We start from the raw sequence: 12,070 nt of genomic DNA, 5'->3' as shown, positions 1-12,070 counted from the left end.
GTCCTTTTCTGGCTGGCCCTCGTAGGAGGCTCACCGCAGGGATTTATTGCCTGAACAGGTGGAGATGCCACAGTGGTCCAGACTGCCAGGTCTACTGACGTCGCGGCCGTGGTGGTTCCTATCTTGTTCCTGATCCTGCTGAGCCTGGGAGTCGGCTTTGCCGTCCTCTACACGAAGCACCGCCGCTTACAAAGCAGCTTCACTGCCTTTGCCAACAGCCACTACAGCTCCAGGCTGGGCTCCGCCATCTTCTCTTCCGGGGATGACCTAGGTAAGTAACCAGGGGCGCCAGGGGCAAACGAACACCATGGAGTGGGGAAGACTCAGTAGACCCTTTCAGGACGGGTATCTCTCCAGTGCTCCCACTCCTGAGATCTTTGCCTTTTCTTGTCCCTCAATCAAAACACCACATTCTCTATAGTTGTACAGTCCTGGCCCCAAACAGGGGAGAAGTGAGAGGGAGTGCTAGGTCCCGGGTTTGAATGCTCTCCAAATTGCAAAACAACCCTCTGGGATGTCCACCGGACCCTGGTCTAATCCTTTCCCTGGAAGGCTTCGAAACAAAAGTATCACATCTCTGGTCAACTTCTGTGGGAAGCTCTTCAGTCAGCTACACCCTTTCTCCATAGCTACCCCAACCTGTGCTGACTTCTTATTCTGTGGGGTATTGCACAGTAAGGGGATGGAAAGTCTTCGGATCCCTGTGAGAAGTCCTTGTATGCTGCCAGCCCTAAGCTGACAGAGCTAGGAGCCAGGTCACATAATACAGAGGAGGTGGGGAAGGCTCGCCCCAGCATCAAGGCAGCAGATGTGAGCGAGTTTGTGGGTTTACTTGTGCTGTAGACGAGTTGTCGCTGCTTTCTGTTTAGTGAGCAGTGTTTTCTGCTGCGGTGATCCTGTGAGGTCACCTGTGTCCCCTTGTCTTCTGTTTTCTTTCCTAATCATCTAATCATCATCAGCACCAGGAGCACCTGAATGACGAGGGTGGCCCCTTCTGGTTGGTATATTAGGATGCCATTCAATAGTCACTAAAGGCTGATCACCAAGAGTCTCAAAGGGACAGCCATGAAGCCTGGGGAAATTGTCCTCAGAATTCTTAAGAACCCCCACCTCCCATTTCCTCAGAGCAGTTCAGATTCAAAAATGCAGATGGAGATAACTCAAGTAAGAGAACCCATCCATTTGGCTGTAGGAGATGAGAGTCGTCTTTCTACAGGCTTTACTTGGAATAAATTTTAATTTATTAAAATTAGTGGGGCCACCTAGGGATGGAGAAAGGGTGACCTGGCCGGCCACTCTGGGGTTCAGAACTACTTAGCGTTGGTTTAGCTAGGGTTCGGCGGGCACGGGCAGAGTGGGGGCACGTGGGCCATTTAGAACTCCGCCGGAACTCACCAAGGCCGACTGTTTTATCTTCAGGAGAGGACGACGAAGATGCTCCCATGATTACCGGATTCTCAGACGATGTCCCCATGGTGATAGCGTGAAGAGCTTTTCTCATTAGAAACCAAATGGTGTAAATATTTTATTTGATAAAGATAGTTGATGGTTTATTTTAAAAGATGCACTTTGAGTTGCAATATGTTATTTTTATATGGGCCAAAACTACAAAAAAAAAAAAAAAGAGGAAAGAAAGGAATGAATGAATAAACTTTGTAGTATCAACTGTGAACTTGAAACCGGGTTGATTTTAGTGACCACATTATTTGATTTGACGTCATCTTACAGGGCCGTGCTTGCTGGGCATGCTTTTAAGTCTGTGAGATCATTTTGCTTCATTAAGTTGACCATTCTTTTCGTTTTCCTAAGACACAGAAATGTATTTAATAAAACCTTCAAGAGAGAGTAATGAATGGGGTACATTCTCCTTGAAAACTGCTCAGATTTTACATCTCGTTTGGGTTTAGTTTACATAAGTATGTGGGTGTCTTGTGGGGGAAGGTTCCGTGCTATTGTCTTTGTTAATTTATTGGGACTCTGTGTAAGGCCATATTTTAGTGGCTGTCTGAAACCCCATGTGTGAAGGGCCCCTTGCCCAACAGGGTTGGGGTAGGGAGCAGGAGCAACCTGTTTTTATTTGCTCCTGTGTCAGGGACAGGTCTTTGGCAGAAGAGGATTCTAGGTCACTGCTAGATTCCGATTCAACTGCCCTGTAACCCGGGAAGCCCTGCAAGCCATAGCCTGTCTTCTAGTAATCCGTGGTCTTTTACTGTGCATGTCTCTGTACAAAGTGTACCTCTGGAAGCTGCCAAGTGATAACACTGCTTTCTTATACACTGGGATCATTGTCACTTGAAAAAAAATTACTGTGGTTGTGGGAGAAAGGTCTAGATCTGTGCCACGATAGATATGCATTTCGAATGTACGCCATGTCTCCATTTCATTTGAGTTTTCCCTTTGTTTTCCTCACCACCAAAGAATCTCAAATGTAAAACTTCATATTGGGTTCTAACCACTGACTCAAAAGTCCATTCTGATATATGCAGTCATTTTGAATTTGGTCCTGTGCCTTCTCCGGATCCCTTCCCTTCCCTTCTGCCTCCCTCACCCGCTCCCTCAGCCATCCATAGAGAGTTTGTAGGTGTTTCCAGGGATGGAGGGGATATAAACATTTGACCTCTCTCTCCATCAGCAGATTTGTTCATTTGCTTTCTCTGTGAAACGCCATGATTGTCTAAACAAACCCCCCAGCCCTGAACCCCTCTGTATCACATCAACGGCCACTTGAAAGTGCTGCTGCCTGCCTTGTGGCCTCCACCCACCCTTCAGCCTGACTTGTAGGCACCGATGTCCAACCCGTCGTGACTTGTGCTGTGTGAACAACCTCACTGAGGATTTCCTCCCAGCGGAAAAGCAGCGAGCTCTGCGACTATCCCAAAGCTATGCCTCTGAACACGTTTTCTATATGCAAGATTTGTGAAAACCGCCTCCTTCCCGTGCAGCGTGTCCCTCTGAAGTGCTTAGTTTCTTTTAACGAGAAGTATCATTCTTGCATTGTGATAGGGTCTCCGTTTACCTGAGGGTTGTTTGGAAAATAAGAGCCAATTTTTCTTAGGATATGTAAGTACATTAAACGAGCATTCTGACCTGTAGATACATAGTGTGCCATGCGGCCATAGCTCCTGGTGTCAAATGCTAGGAGTAAAGAGTCTTCTTACAAATTACTTTTCTCCTCTTTCCTGTCACCCTCTTTTTCACTATTGTTTTTCCCCCAGACTGGAATTTCCTCAGCCTTTTCTTGTCTTGCTTTGAAGTTTTGTTCAATGTTCCTCCCCTCCTACCACTTCCACTTAAATAAAGTCTTTAAGTAGCTGAAAGATTAACAGTCTGGTGGGAGGCAAAGCCATTGAACTGAACCACTAGGAAAGTATATTTTCTTCTTCTCTTATCCTGCCAAGTTTTTGGTGGCATTTGGAGAAGCTGGTGTAAAAGGCTATGAGGCATTGTTTGCCATTACTCCTCAGCGAAGCCTTTGCACAGAGCATATGTCTCTGGCAGGCAGTGCGAGCTGTTGCCAAGCATCAGAACCGGTCTCCAGGGCCTCCCGACGCTGAACCATAGCCCTGTACAGACCCACCGCCACCCCTCTCCTCGGAAGATGCACTGTGCTGTTTGAAAACATGTAGCCGTTTCAGGCTAGAGTATTTTATATAAATAGATGAGCTTAGGTCCTGAAGACCAAGGCGGATAGATGCAGCTATGTGTAAATTGTCTATTTTTGTGAACTTCTCAAGCACGCAACTCCTGTCTCCCCCTGCCTTGTGGAGGTTTGGATGTTCCCCTGTCATCTGCAAGAGTCCAGAGGTTGGGGTGACAATAGGAAGTGAAAATAAGCTATGTGTAGTCTCGGAGAGTTCCCACCTCCCAGGGAGTGAAACATACTGCAATGCCAGGTACTTGGTTCCCTGTGGACTGTGTGGAAACTGGATTTTCTCTTTTCTATATTGAATACCCTTTGAGATTTGTGGGACATGGGTCCACATGGATTTAGTGACAGAGCAGAGTTCCTTCAAGAACTCTTGGAGAGGGGCCACATCTGAGGAGACAGGCAAGAATCTAATCACTGCTCGATGCCCGGTAAGCTGGAGAGCTCCGACTGCTGCCAGACAACCGGCCGGCACTCTGACTTTGGGAGGAGTGGCCCTTGAGGCTCTACCTCTGATTGCATCACTGTGCATGACTGCAAGCTAGCAGGGGACACTCCCTTGCATGTTCCCTCCTGTCCAGATGGCCTGCTAGATAGAGAACAGGCCCTTCAGAAGGCATTAGGTGTCTGGAAGTGAGCTAAGAAGGACAGTGGGATGGTGAGCCCCTTACAGATGGATAAGTACCAGTGTCTCTTTGGTTCACCTTGCCTTCAGATGTCCCTGGTGGGACAGCACAACTAGCAGGACCCTAGGCCCCTGATTCCAGACCCATCTCCTATGTTAACTCCCTGTCCCATAAAGAAGGCTATGGTGTGTTCCTGAGAATCTTTCCTTCAGTGGAGAGGTGAGGGTCCCCTCAGGAGAGAGACTCAGACACATATCTAAGTTGAATATCATCCCCATTGCAGTTGTAAGAATTGACTCTAAACTCTGCAGAAACTCCCTTCTGTTGGATTGTATCTCGACATTCCTGTGATGTCTTTCTTAGCTGGAGTGTGTGCTGCCTTTCAGGTACAACTTTTGTGTAATATAAGCCAGAGCATTAAGTTTATATAGACTACTTTCTATGCAAGACTGAGATAGGGACAAGGTTGCAGGAAATGTGCGCTGTTGGCTACACGGACAAGAAGTGCACTGTCAGAATAGTATCCCTGAACAGAGCGGAGGGAGGATTAGTTGCATGTGTTTCTGCCTACTTGTTTTGAGCAGCCAATAAATTTAATCATCAGAGCTGAGTGACAACCCAAGAATGGTACTGGTTTCATGTGTGATGACTTCAATGGGCTGAGCATGAATGCCAGAGTGGAGCATCGTTACCCTCAGAGAGTCCATGTCCCTCCTCGTTTAAAGACTCTTTTTTGAGACTTACTAAACACTTTAGGCAAAGTCAGAAGGATCTGCAGCAAAATAAAGGCCTGTTCTGCTCTTATTTAAAGTGAAACACTGTGTACTTGCTTTTCTCCAAAGTAAAATTAGGTTATTTATAACTTCAATCGCCTTGGCTAGGTTTCCAAGTCACTGATTTCTGCTGAAGATTTTACTACATTGTTGCACAATTTTAAGATAATTTCTTTTGTCTTGGTGTCAATCTTTTTCACTGGATAAAAATTTAACTGGGTTAAAGAAAAACAATAAAAAAAAAATAAAGACACCGCCATCACCTATTTAAATATCCACTGTGTGTGTCGTAAAGTTGTTCTTTTGAGTGCAATAAAGATAGCTTAACACAGTCTCCAAAGCGGCAGCCGATTTGTCTCTTTGAAGGGGGTATTTATGTCATAAGAGGAGAGAACATTAAGCCCTGGGATAATTTTGTTATTATGGAGCTGGTCTCCGATGGCGGATCCGCGAAGAACACAATGTCTTGTGCTGACTGGTGAGTGGGAAGGGGTGATGGTAGCTGCTTTGAAGTAAATAGAATTATTCCATAGGGGTGTTGGCTCGAGTGCCTCGCTGAGAACTGTAACTGTGTATGGGACAATCTGTTAAGGAGGTGATTTTTGTATCTGCAAGAAGAAAGTACAACAGTGCAGATAGGTGGGCTGCCTACGGACACATCTCTCACACAGTGAGGCCGAGTGGAAAACACTGCTTTAAGGACCACTGAGTATCAAACATCTAAGAACTCTGGACCAAGAGCTGGTGAGAACCAGTTGTTTTCTAGATTCTTAGCAGTTCTAGCGTGTTGCGTTTGTATGGACATGGACCCAAAACAAAAGTCTGAAGTAGTTTCAGTTTCATGGATGAGATAAAAAGAAGAGGAGGAGGAGGAGAAGAAGAACAACAACCAATCAGGAAACAGTGTATTCTGCTTGCCCTGGTTCTCTACCTGGGGGTCGAAAAGGGGTTGCCTAGTACCATCTGTATATCAGCCATTTGCATGATGATTCATGAAAGTAGCAAAACGACAGTTATGTAGTAGCAATAAAATAAGTTTATGGCTGGGGATCATCGCAACATGTGGAACCGTGTTCAAGAGTCACATCGTTGGGGAAGTTGAGAACCACTGGTTTAGAGGAAAGCAGAGTAAATGGCTAAGCCAGCTTCATTATTAGGTACTGTTGACCCTAGGCCTAAATTCTGAAACTCCACGCCACGAGTCATTCAGCTGTCATTCAGTGGTGGAATGAGGGCAATGTTTTAACACATTGTACCAAGAAAACGCAAAGGGTATCTCGCTTAGTTTGGGTTTCATTGCCGTGAAGAGATATCATGACCAGGATAACTCTTATAAAGAAAAACATTAAACAGGGGCTGACTTAAAGTATCAGGTTCACTCCATTATCATCGTCGTGGGAAGCCTGGCAGCATTCAGGAAGACACAGGGCTAGAGGAGCCGAGAGACCTACGTCTTAATCTGAAGGAAGCAGGGAGAAACTACTTGGTGTAGATTGAGCATATACGACACCTCGGAAGCCCACCTTCACAGTAACACACCTCCTCCAGACAAGGCCACACCTATTTCAACAGGGCCACACATCCTAATAGTGTCACTCCCTATAAGCCAAGCTTTCAAGCACGTGAGTCTGGGGGCCATGCCTATTCAAACCACACATGCTATCTGTGTGAATTTACATGACCGTGGCCTAAACTTGAGTTTTCAAACCTGCATAACACGCTTGGATATTCATTTTTCATGGTCATACACACCCTGAGCAACTTCATGAGACTAGCAGGTAACATCGCACCATCTAGCTGAAGACTGCCCATGGCAAACTCCTGTCACCAAAGGTCACAAGGCCAATGTTGTCTTCCCTCCGTGAGAAGAACTGTCTAGGCAGCCACTCACAGACAAGGCATGACTTCGTGGGCAGTCGTGAAGGACACAGGATGAAGAAGCTGAGTTAAATTTGTGGTTGCCCAATTAATAGTGAACAAGTTACTGATACTATACCAGGAAACCCTCACTCCACTCGGACCCTTAAAGTTGTAGCTCTGTGTATCCATTTCTACTGGGAAGGTCTTGCCAGTGGGGTCTAAAGCTGACAGGGCTGTCAATGAGTGCTACGTCAACTCATCTGCTTTGTTCTCGAACCAGTTTCTCCCTCCCATATAGCACTACAGATGGTATTAATACATTCAGACTGTGTCAGATTAGAAAGGCGTGAGAGTGATGGCATGTCTAGATTACCTTACCTACTATGCATTGATTGCACATTTTAACTCTGAGGAGACACTCCTTGACTCTTAGGGACACATCTCTATGCACTTGCACCCTATTCTGACTTCACCTGTCAGCTGTGGTCATGTGATGCCAGCACCCTGCCCCCCATCCCCACTGAGGGTACGCAAATTGAAACCAGGAAGAAATGCTAGAGAAATGCAAGAACCCTGACAACAATAGAAGGGCAGAAAGCCTTAGAATTACAATACTTTCTTAAAAGGGAATTCCAGTCAACACAGCTTATCAGGGCCATTTAGCATTAGACAAGACAGCCTCACACATTAAGTAGCCCATCTACTTATAGAATAATTATAGTTTAATTAAGATATAATTTTATGGGGCTGGGGATTTAGCTCAGTGGTTAGAGCGCTTACCTAGGAAGCGCAAGGCCCTGGGTTCGGTCCCCAGCTCCGAAAAAAAGAACCCCCCCAAAAAAAAGATATAATTTTATGTGTATGGTGTTTTGCCTACATGTATGTCTGTGCATCGCATGCACACTCAAGGAAACCAGAAGAGTAAATCAGATCCCCTGGAACTGGAGTTACAAGTCATCCTGAGCTGCGATGTGGGTGCTGGGGATTGAACCCAGGTCCTCTAGAAGAGCAGCCAGTGCTGTACAACTGAGCCATCTCTCCAGCCTGATTCTCTTCTTTCTTTTTTCTTTCTTTTTTTCGGAGCTGGGGACCGACCAAACCCAGGGTCTTGCACTTGCTAGGCAAGCGCTCTACCGCTGAGCTAAATCCCCAACCCCGATTCTCTTCTTTTGAATCTATATTTGTTAGTTACTATACTAAACCATTTATGAGAAGGTTTTTAATTCTGAAAATGATTCTTTAATGTAGGTATGAATCTTTCCTTTAAAGCAGACAGTCTTAGCTTCCCCAGGCTGTCACATACAGGAACACGGCAGTTAGATGAGCTAGTTGAACTCCATTCTTAAGCTGTGCTGTTAACGGCCATGCTATTTTGGTCCTGCCCATAAGGGTGATGTCATCTATAGATATTCTCTTTTATGATGTTGTTGCTCTGTTTTGGTTGGTTTGTGTCTTTTGAGAGAGGGTCTCTGTGTGTAGCCCTCGCCGTCTTGGAACTCACTCTGTAGACCAGACTAACCTTGAACTCAGAGATCCATATGCCTCTGCCTCTGAGTGCTGGGGTGTATTAGTCAGGGTTCTCTAGAGTCATAGAACTTATGGGTAGTCTCTATATAGTAAGGGAATTGGTTGGTGACTTAACAGTTTGTAGTCCAACTCCCCAACAATGGTCAGCAGCAGCTGTGAATCAAGGATCTAGCAGTTGCTCAGTCCCACAAGGCAAACAGGTGAAGAAGAGAGAATCTCCCTTCTTCCAATATTCTTATGTAGGTCTCTAGCAGAATGTGTGTACTACCACACCTGGATATGGGACTTGGCTTTGTCCCAGGCTGACCTTGAACTCAGAGATCCCATTGCCTTAGTCTCCTGGGATTCATAGCCTCAAAATCTCCATGCCAAGATCTGAATCAGAAACTTGTATCTCCCAGCCTCAAGATCAGGATCACAGGTGAGCCTTCCAGTTTTGGATTGTAGTTTGTTCCAGATATGGTCAAGTTGACCACAAGGAATAGCCAATACATGGGATTAAAGGCCTGTGCTAACACACCTGACTTTATTTAGGTATTCATAACAATCACAAGTTATCCACTTTTATAAACAGTTCAACTAGAAAACTTTAAAATTCAGAGGGATAAATAGATGAACAGACCCGATCTTCTTTGTGAGCCATTTATATAACACACAGTCTTCTTTATTGATGGTATAGCAATGAAACCTTTAAAGAATGATAATTTTATAGATCTTTTCATGATTAGAAAAGTAGAAGATTATTTTGCTTTGCAGCAAATCAATACGATTTTATCAAAACCCGTTGCATTGTGGGAGGCTTTCAGTGTCTGCTTTGCTCACTAGTATGGGCTCAGTGATACCCAGAGCTGCCGCATCTCCCATTAGGGATGTGACAATGTGAGCTTGAGACCATTAGCATCCCAGATGAAGGAGGTGACTACACTTCCCACTGGCTTTGATACTAGCATCCATTGATTTTTAAAAACAGATTATGTGTAGGGTAATATGAGCCTGTAACAATTTACAAAAGAACAATAGTGATAGACTTTTGAAAATGCTAATGTTGCCATTGTGATAGTATCGCGCTATTGAATGCCAAAATGACAACTGGCAAACGCTTGGTAATATCTGTGTGAAAACAATGCTATTTCATATTTAAAAACTTGGCGTCAGCAAACTTTGAAGTGGGGAGGTGAGGACTCAGATTTAAATGTAAATCAGACTTTTTCTGTAATTTGCCCTTTGGTTTTAGTCAGTTCCTCAAAGCCTTCTGGGCTAATCAAAGGGAGAGGATTTGTAATTAAGACTTAGTTTTCGATCTCTTTCTGGTAGAGGCCAAACCTATTAATTACCCAGGGGTGGATTGGCCCTGGTTGCGGCTGAGCCGTCTGGATGCGTGTGAACATGTGTGGTTTTCACGGAGAATAGAGAAACTCAAGAACGGTGTGCTCTTGGTTTCAGAAGTGTGCAGAAGGCTCTAAGTTTAGCGTTGCCTGACCGCTCCCAAGAACTAACACAGTGGAGGAAACTGTTCATGGACAGTGGCAAGGAATGTGTTTAAGACTGAAAAGAATACTCTAACATGAGCCGGGAATCTTTCGACCATTGGCAATGCTGCTACACCGAGGAACAGCGTTAAAGATGTCATTGTCAAGGGCCAGGCATTCTTCTGAGGGTCGCTCATTTAAAGCCATTCAATCCTCAAAACCTTGTAACTGGGTACTGATATTGTCAAGCAGCAAGGGATCTAAAGGACATTTGCCTGTGGTCACATCGGGTAACAGGCAAGGTTGAGATGGGAGTCCAGGAAACCTGGCTCCAGACTCCACCTCACTCTTTACTACAGAGCCCTTCCATGAGTCCCCTTTAGATAGCAAATTTGAGTGTATACATTGGGAGATTATTTAACCAGCTGGTTTACCATTTTAAGTAATGCTCCTTTGTAAGAAGGGGATTAGACAAGGAATTTGTGTCCATTATAGAAATTTGAGGGAAATAAAAGCACCAAGAAGAAAATGAGATTTCCTGGTAATCCCAGAGATCACCGCTGGCAACAGCTGGTGTGTGTCTTTTTGTGCTTTATTCAGTCAGTCGTAGTGACTGCGTGCACTTGCAGTTCTGCTGGGAATAAGTCCACACAGGGGAGAAGACCACACCGCAGCTACTTCTTTTCTTCTTGGTTCAACTAAAAGGCAAGTCTGAGCTCAGAGGTCCAAAGTGGGACCAGAGCTTCTTCTCCTTAGTTTTTACAAGCAGTTTTGATGCAGACTTCCTTTGAAGACAAGAGGAACCAGGGGACTGTCGGTCACCAGGCCGCCAGCCTATGGTCACATCGCCCTTCTTCTGCCAGTATAGTCAAGGGCTTAGCATCATCATCTGCACCGAGGAGCTCACAGGAGGAAGTTTCTGAGTCTTTTCCTTTCTAGCTCCACAAACTTTCATTTTGTCTCTCAGAAGAGAGGAGGGTTGGCGATGAATGTCTCTCATCAAAGAGAATGGGGAACATTGGCAGACATTCAAGGGTAAAGAAGGCATGAGCACACGCACAGGATGGGTCACAAGCATGGTGGTCACTGCCACTATTTAGTACAAAGGGAACTTGACTCTCCAGCCATGGTTGTGTCACAATTCTACAGAAAAGATGGGAACTACCTAAAAGATACTAGCAGCTGGGTGAGGGCCCTTCTCCTTGGATCTATGTCACAGGATGAGAGGAGGAGGAGGATGTGGGAGGAGCTCAGTGGGTATAGTGCTGGCTGGGGAATACACTGTCCATTTCAACTGCCCAGGGACTTCATAAAAAGGTTTTCCGGAGTATTACAGTGCGGTGTCGAGCTTCTCTTGCCAGAGCTTGAAGGAACAGGGTGTTGAATCCACTCGAACAGATACCGAATCACCTGTTACAATCTCTTCTAGGTCTACTGTTTCTATGATAGAGAGGTATTAAAGGCGAGAGAAAAATCCAAAGATTAGGGTAGCCACAAGGGAAAGAGAAGATGAAGGTCAAGTCTCAAGCTTTGATTGGTAGGATATTAAACCCCTTGGGTGGTAGAGTCAATGGTCATGGGTCCCATGGCAACATCCATCCAAGAACTCATAAACATTCTTTATCCAGTACCTTCTGCAATACTAAGAAGATAACAGGAACAGGGCAGATATGGCTCCTGCCCCCTGGGACAAGTTAAACAAATCATTGGGGCTGAGAGGACATTGTGGATTCCATGTGATTTTTCTAAGAGGACACAGAGAGTGAAGATTTTCTGTGACTTGCCTAAGAGCTCAGCTGGTCAGCAAATTTGTCTTCTGAATCTCAACGTCCTGAAGTGGAGGCTGTGCTTGTGGTCCCTGATCCTGGGGTGTGAAGGCATTGGCTCCAGTGCGATGTGCTCTACCTTGGGGTAGAAGAGTGGGCAGTCAGCTGCTTATTCCGATCTCGAAGCCCACTTCATTGTACCACCAGCCATTTTATTGTACAGAGTCTTTCTCAGCCGAAGGGGGGAGGTAAAACTAAAAGAAGCCCAGGACCCCAATACAATCCCATAACCCTAGTACCATTCTGTTTTGTGCTCAAGGATTAAAAGCCGATTGGACAACCTCAGTAAAATGTACAGAGCTACCCACTCTTCTTGCTTCATAAAATATACAAATAGTAGGAG

At 45.3% G+C, this 12,070-nt stretch overlaps 1 protein-coding gene across 2 annotated transcripts in view; it reads left to right on the top strand.

Annotated features, from left to right (window-relative positions):
* Positions 1-5,385, top strand: part of Sorl1 (sortilin related receptor 1) — a 162,746-nt gene extending 157,361 nt beyond the window's left edge. The window contains exons 29-30 of one of the 2 annotated variants that reach the window (XM_063265102.1): positions 59-271; positions 1,420-5,385. In XM_063265102.1, coding sequence (XP_063121172.1) covers positions 59-271; positions 1,420-1,487 — 281 coding nt within the window. In that variant the 3' untranslated portion in view covers positions 1,488-5,385. 2 annotated transcript variants of the gene reach the window in all.
* The last annotated feature ends 6,685 nt before the right edge of the window (positions 5,386-12,070 follow it).

This window comes from Rattus norvegicus, chromosome 8 (genome assembly GCF_036323735.1).
Source record: "Rattus norvegicus strain BN/NHsdMcwi chromosome 8, GRCr8, whole genome shotgun sequence".
NCBI lineage: Eukaryota > Metazoa > Chordata > Mammalia > Rodentia > Muridae > Rattus > Rattus norvegicus.
This window is presented reverse-complemented; position numbering and strand designations above follow the sequence as displayed.